The sequence below is a fragment of the Porites lutea genome, chromosome 3 (assembly GCF_958299795.1).
Source record: "Porites lutea chromosome 3, jaPorLute2.1, whole genome shotgun sequence".
NCBI classification, from domain to species: domain Eukaryota; kingdom Metazoa; phylum Cnidaria; class Anthozoa; order Scleractinia; family Poritidae; genus Porites; species Porites lutea.
In genome coordinates, this window is record NC_133203.1 from 3,641,325 (window position 1) to 3,652,439 (window position 11,115).

General features: G+C 39.4%; 1 protein-coding gene across 1 annotated transcript; it reads right to left on the reverse strand.

Moving 5' to 3' along the window:
* Positions 1-2,274: 2,274 nt before the first annotated feature.
* LOC140929282 (large ribosomal subunit protein uL14) lies at positions 2,275-7,018 on the reverse strand. The gene is made up of 5 exons (XM_073379087.1): positions 6,953-7,018; positions 5,759-5,971; positions 4,697-4,768; positions 3,904-3,945; positions 2,275-2,405 (listed from the first exon to the last, which is right to left on the reverse strand). The coding sequence occupies exons 1-5, from the start codon at positions 6,963-6,965 to the stop codon at positions 2,323-2,325; spliced, it is 423 nt and encodes a 140-aa protein (XP_073235188.1). The 5' UTR covers positions 6,966-7,018; the 3' UTR covers positions 2,275-2,322.
* Between the last annotated feature and the right edge of the window lie 4,097 nt (positions 7,019-11,115).

Sequence of the window (11,115 nt, forward strand, 5' to 3'; positions counted from 1 at the left end):
AAAATTTTTTGGAGTCCGCCCCCCCCACCCCCCCCTCTTATCTGAAGGTCTGGATCTGGCACCGATATACCTATTCGGCTAACTCAATGTTGTACCCAATTCAAACCCTTAGGGAATAAAACGTTTTGTTTAAGGAATTTCCATATCAATTAAATGTGAATGCCACATTATAATCCAAATAAAATATTACACAATGAATCTTATCCCCGGGAGATTTGAATTGGGCACAACATTGAATTAGCCGAATAGGTCTATTACCAGTTTACCTACTTGATCGGCCCCCATAGTAGTTCCACTTATACGAACTAATCAAATTGATTTGCGCGCTTTTAAAAATATCATCCAATCGGCGCCCGATGGTCAGATCCACACCCTTTCGTCTGCATGAAAGTGAGATTCAATTCCAAGGTAACCAGGTATTGTTTGGTATACGTTCTCCTGGCCTCCCACTCAGAAATTCTTAGGGCTTCGTAGCGTAGTGTTTCTTACGAAGCCCTAATTAGGAATGTTTTTTTGAGAGACTAACGGTTTCCCAGGAGTACTCCTTGCCCGCATTATATGTGATCGCTTACTAAAAATTAACACAACTGGCAATATTGCGTTATGAAACGATTTATAAGGCTCATATTTCGAAAATAAGTCGCCTCACCGGAGCTTAATGTGAAGAAATGAAATGAAATAGACTTACCTCTTCAGTATTTTGTGTTCCAGCGTCGTTTCGAAGTGATTTGGGCTGGTTTTGCCATCCTGTCTTCGCCTTCATTGTATGGACCCATAAGGAAACAGCGTTAGTCGGATGACGTCACAAGCCGTACAAAGATTAGTACGGATGGTTCAGGGACAGATGGGTTAAACAAGATAAAGGCCCCTCTTACCTAAAGAAAAGTTGTCCCGCGAAAAAGAAGCACCCTTCCAGCCGAGTTAACTTTATCGATCGTCTAAATGAGAAAAAAGTTGCCCCCTTTGCCGGAGCCAAAGATTTTCTGTAGCTCCCCGGTGGGGGAGGGGTACTCCCTATAATAGCCAACACAGGGAGCAGGGAGGCGCCGCCCGAAAGGGGTACCTTCTTCGGGTTTCAGGTATATGAAAGGGTAGGCAATTCTCTCAATTTGGTCAGTAAAAAGGCCCAAAAGGATTAACAAATGCATTTTAAGGCTTTGAAAAAGTCAAGAAAATGTTCTAAACTGAGGTTTATTGATATCTGAAACAGAGAGCATTTACAGCAATTAAAAAGGATGCAAAGTTCCACACTAGGTATACGAAAGGGGTGTCTTTTCTACCAAAAATGATATATAAAAGGGTAAGGGGTTAAAACTTGAGACAAAGACTCCCCATAAAAAACTTTGTTGGGTGCCCCCCCCCCCAGCTCCATGTAGCTCAGTGGACAGCGAACCCTCTTGATGGCACATTCTGAAGATTTGAAAGATTTGAACTCAACCAGGGTTCTTGAGCTTCCATGGTATTTAATATACCTGGCCATCATGTCTGATTACACTTGAAGTTTTTTCAGACACTGTCCAAGGAGTGCCTACTCTTGGTCTGGGGCAGGGAAGGGGCGGGGGTTACCCACATTGCAGGCTTAACCCCTTCAGAGTGACAATAGTAATTTCCTTCTAACAATATCCATACATGATCAATAGAAAAGCTTGTGAGAACTTTTAACATAACAACCCAAGGGAGGGCTTAAAGGTATAGGTATGGCTGTCACTTTCAAAAACTTTCAAAACTATCCTTGTTTTAGGGCATTTTTTGACCTGATTCATGGTACGACAAATTACAATTTGGTGTCCACCAAAATGTGTGTCATTTGAACTGTTCAATTACCTCTCTCTATCTTACTTTGTCTTCGTTTTGACGTCTGCAGTAACTAATCTAACAATCACAACTTCAATTATCAATTTTCCACGACTTTCCATGACCAATTAAATTCCATGACTTTCGAGGCCTGGAATATGAAATTCTTAAATTTCGTGACTTTCCAGGTTTTCCATGACCTGTACAAAACCCTGAAAGGTAGAGTACCTTTCAAACCCGAAAAACTGTGAACACCAGAAATACAGAAATTTCTAGAATGTTACTGTGTTGCAAGAAACACGCCAAACAAGAACGTTAATGAGTTTGTGGTTTGGTGACTAGTTCACCATCCTGATCTTTGCTGTGATTGGTCATAACACAATAAACATTCCTGAAATATATCACGAGTTCACAGTTTTGTAGGTTTGACTGTAATTTAGCACAAAAAGAGAAAGAAAATAAAACAAGAAAAAAAACAAATTATGGGTAAGTCAGAGCATCTTTATTTTAACAAGTGTACAGTACATTTCATTGAATGCTACCAGCATTGGAAGCAATTCTTGGCCACAGGTCAGCACACTCTTTTGCTACAGGGCCAGTGATGGCAGAACCTACAGAAAATAATCAAAAACCATCAGTACAAGTGTATTTTCCTCATGGCTTTTTTTATAATAGACTACGGGTAGTCCACATTTTTTCTCAGGGATTGTAGAGCAAGCGAAACAGCTTGCCTCTCTTGCATGGGATGATTTTCACACGCGCTTGCATTTTGCTCGCTTTACTATCCCTAAGGAAAAATGGGAACTACTTGTAGTCTATTTGTCTAAAGCATAGCCATGCCGATAGAAAATAATGACTGAGACCTTGTGGACTGATATGCCACCATTAAACTCCAGAGGAAAAAAGTTGCAATAATCTTCATCTGTCAAAATTTGCTCGACCACCAAAATTTTGTAGTTTCATATACATGCACATAAAGTTATGAATAAAAGACATGGCTTGGCCAGCTTCATTAACATCAAAATATGGTGTAGATGTATGTGTTGTGCATGTATGTAAAATGTGTTCTTAGACTAAACCAGAATTTCTTTTGTCTCCTATGAATAGTTAGGGCTAGGACATAGAAAATTGTGAATATCAAACTAGGCTGAACTATGGTTTCACCTTAAATCAATTTTACCTACAACATATGCTCCCACTTAACACAAACATGTAGGCACACCTACATATACAGCGGTACATGTACATGTAAGAATTCCCATCTTAAGAACATTTGGCTGCTCTTTAGCAGTCTCAGGATATGAATGTATGTTTTTTGTTGCAAGAAAGGATTATTCCGGAAAGCAATCATCAATCAAGTGGCACTGTTGGTACAGTACATGTATGTGTACGTGTTCTTGTTGTGTTTTGGATATTCTATCCTCATGTGATGTGTAAACTATTCCGCCATTTTCTCTCAAAACTGCTGGGTTGCTGCACTGTGTCTTTATGTGCGACAGTCAGTGCGTACAATTATTTCAGTTAACTCTTTTACCATTGAAGTTAACAGGAAAATAACAACATCTTCATTATTTGCTCATTGCTGGCTGGCTAGGAAGAATAAGCTAGGGAACTTAGCCCAATGCAAAACTGAGAAATATTTTCAAGGAATAATATTAATTTTTACTACTATCAGCACCCTTTTTGGGTCGAATTACACATCCCCTACGAGACAAATTGCTTTACGTTCAACTCTTTTAATAACCTACACCAGTGATTTTGTTACCCCTGCGTAAAGTGTCCCTGACGCAAAAAAATTCTCAAGGATGCAGAATAACTGACAGCTTGTGTCCTTTGGGAGTCAACGCCACGGTAATGTATTACAGAGATAAGTGCTTTGCTATTAACAGTAGACTACAGATTAAATGTGATTGTCTAGTTTCATTAGAGTTCTGGCATCTTTTACTATAGTAATGCCTCATTAGATTTTGAACTGGGACTCATTCGATTCTGGACTGGTTTTCGTGAGACGATTCCCCGGACTCACTATTAGCAAATTGTAACAAAATCACTGCTTACACTCATCCACAGATTGACCTCATCAACAGCAAGGAAATAGCCGTATCTTACCTTTCATTTCACCCTTATTGTTCACTATGACACCTGCATTGTCTGCAACAAGGAGAAGAAGATCATAAAGAAGAATGTAAGAAGTTGGACACAACACTTAAACAACAAACTGTAGCATGTGTATCTCCTTCTTCTATTATTTTTTCACCTAGATTAAATAATTTTAAGCATAAACTCTCTATCTTATTCCTTAAGTTTGCAAGTAACATTTCTCATCTTGAAGAATTAATATGTTTTACGTTTTTCTCTTTATTGTAACTGTATTAGAAGGTAATTAGTTTATATCATCTTATATCTATGTTAAACCATACATTTGTCTAGTTCTATTTTTTCTCTTGTTGTAGTCGTATATTACTGATTAGGCATTGTTTTTATATGTGTACTTTGTATTTTTGTGAGGGCCATAAGTTAGACAACTCATTGGGTTATTACGTCACCTTCGTTGAATAAAGAATATTGCATTGTATTGTAGTAGGAAAACATTTTGCTCCAAACAAATACTGGAGTCAAAAATCTTTCTTTGGTCTTTTTAGGTTTGATTGTGTTAGTTACTCGCTAACCCAGGGCCTGGTAGTTCTTGCCCAGCACACACTTCTTTCAGTCTGCTAAATTGTCAGCATTTCCATTGCCTGCACAAAGCTGAAGTTTAAGAGGCTGATAACAACAAAAATGCAAGCTACAACTTCAAAAAAAGAAGAAGAATGCTACCTTGAAATTAAAGAGGACTGTGTGCTACAGCTGTACATTCTTTAATAAGCGAATAACGAAAATAGACTTGAATCCTTGAACTCACCCTCAAAGTAAATAAACATGCCATTCTTTCTTCTGAATGCCTTCCGTTGTCTAATCACCACTGCAGGCATCACTAAACATAAAAAATGGCAAGAAATTTGACAAAAAATCAATAATATTACTTTAAGAGCTAAGACAAAGTTATGGTGCAATGTTAATTGTCATTCTAACTTTTCAATTTGTTGACAAAATCCTTGATGATGTTACCACTCGAATGGAATCCCTTTGGCAGAACTTTTGCACACATGAAGGGCTTTCTTCCATTTTTTAGGATTTCACAAAAAAAATTCAGGATATTTGTGAAATTTCACTTTGGAAATTGTTAGAAGAATCTCAGCAGGATAGATGAATTTCAATAGGAAAGCAAAAACAAAATGAATTCTGCTCATTGTAGTAAAATGTTGTAATTGGAAAAATGGCCTATTGTGGATGGCAAGAGGAGCCTGCAAGTCTAATCTCCAGGGCAGGGTTGTTCAAAGCTGGGTTAGGATAACCCAGGGTTAGTACGAAATTTGAATTCAGATATGAAAGATTAAAAAGCAAATGCAGTTTAATTCTTTTTCTCTACTACCTGATGACTGGATGCTCTCAAATGAATAGAGAAAATTATCTGAGAAAATGCCGTTGAACAAAAGAAAAATTAACTGGGATTAAAATTTAACCCCGGGCTAGCTTTAATCAGCACTCGAACAACTGGGCCCTGGTTGCTGTTATGTATGCACGGCAAGTATGTACCCAGTATTCAACCAGACTCCCACAAAGAATAAATGGGATCCATAGAACACTACCTGGTGACATACATTTTAAACTTCTATCACATGAAAGCTATTGAAAGCACAGCATTGGATCAAGAGTGACTTGACCTTTGATCAATCTCACCTGTACTCCCTAACCTTTGGTTATTCCTATTATAAGTTTGAGCCATAGTTTGAAAAATAAAAGGGTAAGATAAAGAACAAATTTTGCATGTTGCTTCACTAAGTCATAGGAGTTGTCAATGCAAATTACATGCACAGCAAAATACTAAATCCATCAACATAGGGAATCCTAACAATTTTCTCACCTTTTTTCCTGAGCTCTGGTTTTCCCTTTTTGACTGTAGCTAATACCATATCTCCTGACCCTGCAGCTGGTAATCTGTTCAGGCGACCCTTGATTCCCTTGACAGCAATAATGTAAAGGTTTTTGGCGCCTGTATTGTCTGCGCAGTTTATTACTGCACCAACTGGGAGACCCAGGGAGATACGAAACTTCCCTCCGGAAGAACCTCCACGTCCTGGAGAAAGAAAGTATACCACACATTGCTTCACATATATTAATTTACTGAAGCAAGTTTTCCTTTAGACGTTTCCCTTGATACAGTTTAGTGTCAATGCAGGGTGCAAAAAAAAAAAAATCATTTTTACAGCTTGCCATTCGGGCAAGCTGAAGATAACATTTACTAGCCCAAACATCATTTCAACTAGCCCCAAAAACGTTTTGATGAGCAGATTGATTTCACAGTTCTTCTGTAATTTCAATTCCTCAAAAAACTTCATTTGCCCATCAGGCAAGTTTATAAAAGAAATCACTAGCCCAATAGCGAAATCCACTAGCCCCCGGCTATCGGACACTACTTTCTTTGCACACTGAAATGGCAAAATGCTACCAAGGACAACTAACAATCTGTTTCGAAGAAAACATGTCCAGAATAATACAGTCAACTCTCGCCTTGCAGACACCCCGATAATACAGACAGCAGCTAAACTCCTCAGTAAAAACAAATTATAGATGTTTGACTCACATAAACTCTTGCTATTACGCACTCTCCCTACATTATCTGCTATAAAGGGAGTTGACTGTATTATAAGCGTGTGATCCTATAAACTCTTAAGACATGTCTGCGCGACTGTTACATCCCTCGAAGTTTACTGTATAAATTTATATCTCAGCAACAAGACAGACCATCACTAACAAAGACAAACCCTAGAAACCTTTCCTTAAGAAGAAAGTCAGTTTATTACGATGATTTTAACTAAGAACCAAGATCGAAAGTCAACAAAAATATAAAGCACCACGAGCGATAATATTTATGTCTTCAAGACACACTGACTTTCACCACGTGAATTTGAAAGCTCACAGGGCAAGTTATTCGAACTTTACACACCAGAAGAAAGGAAATTTAATGAATGTTGTAGTATAAGCAAAATTTTGACCGCAATGCCTTTAAACAAAACGATGCAAGACGATATAAACATCGACTGCTTGTCATCCTCACCTCTCTTCGACATGTTGGATAGGGAAAGAGGAACATTGCGAAACGCGCAGGCGCCAAGTGGGACCCAGTATTACGCTTCTTAATTACGCTTCCTTCTCAATGTCCAGCGCGGACTCTGGGAACGAGAATAGCAAACCTCTCCATTTTCGGTTCAAAAGGGTTCTTTGTTTTGTGATACAGGACGCTTGCATTTCCAGGCTTTTGCGTGACGGGGCATTTAGCTGGCGGCCGGGAAAGCTCTTATGTGGGTTAAAAACATTACGGATTTTTGGAGATTTTGCTATCTAAACATTCCTTGTCTTAGAATAAATATAAATATTACTTTAATCTTTATGAGTTCCTCACGCGAAGAATTCACGCATAAGTAGGAAAACTCAAAAACAGATGTTTCTGTTGGTTTCCGGCGGCCATATTTGTGCCCCTGAAAGGGGCACAAACATGGCGTCTCCATACAAAGCTTTATAAATTTGGGTAAAACGTTTTTCCGAATATCTCGCATATGAACTATTGCATAGACCCGATTCTTGGCAAGGCTTTTTGTATATTTATCTTCTTTCATTTTCCAGATTCTAGACTGTCTGTTTTAAAAGGTTTCCATTTTTATTCCTGCTTTCTCACGTGAGTGAAAACCGAGAATTTCAGTTAAGGTTGCTTATGAGAAGAATAATGCATGATCCATGTTTCATAGCCCGCGGTGCATTACTGTAGCAAGTCAAGTAAATTTTGTGCCCGCAACAAGCCTAGAAACCCAGAAAGCAAACGCTGCTAACGCTTCTATGCTGTCTCAGCAGAACGTTAAGACAATATATTTCAAAACACTGAATCCTAGGCTTTTTAATCAAGACAGTGATTTGAGGTTAGGTTTTTCTCTGTGGCAATATGCAAATGCTGCAAATTTTCAACGAGTTTGCTTGGCTCGCGCACGTAGGAATTTTAGATAGAGTTTTAGGGCCTGTATACATGCAGTGGGGGACCCCGATCTAGTGGGATTGGTTTCTTTTGTTTTCACGCTCTGTGGGACACAAAACAAAAGAAACTTACCCCACTAGACCGGGGTCCCCCACTCCATGTAAACAGGGTCTTAAAAAAATCAAATTCGAGGCGTTTGTAACTTAACATTACGTGCTTATCTATTTTTGAGGCAATTTTCTTAAAATTGAATAAAAAAATAGAGTTGATTTGCTTTATTGGCGTGAATAACCAGCATTCTGGCCAATGCAAAAACGCAGCTTAATGAGACAGTAAACCCCTATTCATTTAACGTTGTTAAAAGAAGAGGCTTCTAATTTTTTACCATGAGATTTTAACAATAAAATTTACAGCTCGCTTATGCTTAAGAATTTTAGCAGCCATTTGACGTGAAAGCTCTCTTGAACGCCTTTCGCAAATGGTCTCCATTATTTCAATAAACGTGAACAAGACTAAACTGCCCGCTACAAAACGGTTTACCATGATGCACCGCAGGCTATGAAACATGGTAAACGGGAGCAACCTTTATTGAAGTAGGTGTATATTCTCGACTGTAAAATCAGCTTTGCTTCTTTTCTTTTAAATTTTCAGATATTGCTAATTAGATCCTTTATTAGGATCCGGTCGTTCTTTTTTGTAAGCTGGTCCTTGCTTCAAAAATTGAAATTCCTTCTGGGTGCGTTCGATTGGTGAATCTGGATTTAGATTTTGAAAATCTGGATTTCGGATTTGCAATAGAACGCGAAATCCGAAAACGGATTTCAACGCTGAGGTATCTGTTTTCGGATTTTCATTTTTACCGTTCGATTGGGAAATCCGAAAAAGGATTAGAAAAACTGTCCTTAAGAACAGCGGTCTTGCTCGCGCACGCATACTTAGCAAAAAGAAGACCACTGTTCACGAGAATACTTTTGCAAATCCTTTTTCGGATTTCCCAATCGAACGGTAATTGAAATCCACCCTGAGGATGGATTTCTCGGAGGTGAAATCCGTTTTCGGATTTCGCGTTCGATTGGGAAATCCGGATTTAGATTTTGAAAATCTAAATCCGGATTTCCCAATCGAACGCACCCTCTGAGTGTCGAGCCCTGCCTAACGCCCTGCCTGACGCCCTGCCTAGCCCTTGCCTAGCCCCAGTTTTCGAAAAACTCACAGCAAAAATTTTTATTTTCTTATTGTCTTTTTTGAACGTACGATAATGCGTTTAAAACAATAAAAGTAAATATTGACCCAAGGGTAATCAGGCGTTTACGGTTGCTATGATTAAGAGCAATTTTTGTTCTACTTCTAAAATAAGTCTGTAAAAAACTATTTTTACTGCCTCAACGTTTGAAAATTTAAAACGAATGGTCTTTTTTGAAGGGGTACCGAGTCTCGTACAACTTAAATATTTGTGCGATTAATCTGCGTGTAGCAGGCATTCTAAACGTGGGAAGGGGAATATCGGGTGAATGAACGATAGATACCTCCGCCTCCCCACCATTCTCTCACACTCTCCCAAATCCACTCTCCCTTAACACTCATTCGGGCTTCTAGCTAGTCTGGTACGCAATAAATGGTGATTTGTTCTCTCTCCTCCTCAGTGGCTCCAGCTGGGTATTCCAATACGTAGCAATATTGGAACAGTAGACAATCTGATGGTCGAACAGTGGAACAGACATGGTGAAAAGTAGAACATCTGATGGTGAAACAGTGGAACAATCATGGTGGACCAGTGAAACATCTAATGGTGGAACAATCGAACATCTCATGGTAAAAAAATAAAACATCTGATGGTGCAACAGCAGAACAAAAACAGTAGAACATCTAATGGTGAACAGTAGAACATCTCATGGTGGAACAGTGAAAAATCCGACGGCTGGAGCAGAGAAACAGTAGAAAACTTGATGGTAGAACACTTTAACATCTTGAACCGCTGATGGTGGAACAGTGAAACAGAAATGGTGGGACAGTGAAAGATCTAATGGTGGAAAAGTGGAACATCTGTTAGTGGAACAGTAGAACATCTGGTGGTGCAACAGTGTAACATCTGATGGTGGAACAGTGGAACAGGGATGATGGAACAGTGGAACACCTGACGGTGAAATAGTAGAACCTCGAAGGTTGGAACAGTATAACATCTAGAGGTAAAACAGTGAAACATCTGATGTTGGAACAGTGGAACATCTGATAGTGGAAAGCTGGAACAGAGATGGTGGAACAGTGGAACATGTGACGGTGGAACAGATAATATCTGATGGTAACAGTGGAACATCAAATGGTGGAACAGTGGAATACCTAGTGGTGAGACAGTGGAAAAGCTGATGGTTGAACAGTGTAACATCTGATGGTAGAACAGTGGAACATCTAATGGTGGAACAGTGGAACATCTGTTGGTGGAACAGTAAAACATCTGATGATGAAACAGCGTAACATCTGATAGTGGAACAGTGGAACACGAATGATGGAACAGTAGAACCTCTCATGGTGGAACAGTATAACATCGTATGGTGGAACAGTGGAACAGTAGCACATGTGACGGTAGAACAGTGGAACATGTGGTGGTGGAAAAGTGAAACATCTGGTGGTGGAAAGTGGAACATCTGGTGCTTCAACAGCCGAACATCTGATGGTGAAACAGTGGAAGAGAGACGGTGGAACAGTCTAACATCTGATAGTGGAACAGTGGAACATCTGGTGGTGGAACAGTGGAACAGTGGAACAGTGATGGTGGAACAGTCGAACATCTGATCGTGGAACACTAGAACCTCTGATAGTGGAACAGTGTAACATCTGATAGTAGAACAGTGGAATAGGGATGATGGAACAGTAGAACATCTGATGGTGGAACAGTTGAACCTCTGATGGTGCAACATAAGACATCTTATGGTGGAAGAGTAAAAGAGTGGAACACCTGATGGTGGAAAAGCACAACATTTGATGGTGGAACACTGAAAGATCTGATGGTTAAACAGTGGAACATCTGATGGTGAAACAGTGGAACAGAGATGGTGGAACAATGGTACATCTGGTGGTAGAACAGTGCAACAGAGATGGTAGAACAGTAGAACCTCGGAATGTGGAGCAATGGAACATCTAATGGTGGAACAGTGGAATACCTGATGGTGGAACAGTGGAACAGTGGATCATCTGATAGTGGAACAGTGAATCATCTCATGGTGGAACAGTAGAACATCTGATGGTGGAACAGTGGA

Coding starts and splice junctions, on each gene's coding strand:
- LOC140929282 (XM_073379087.1), bottom strand. Junction 4,769..5,758: donor ACCAGAGCTCAGGAAAAAAG/GTGAGAAAATTG, acceptor TTTTATGTTTAG/TGATGCCTGCAGTGGTGATT. Junction 3,946..4,696: donor CATGTTTATTTACTTTGAGG/GTGAGTTCAAGG, acceptor TCCTTGTTGCAG/ACAATGCAGGTGTCATAGTG.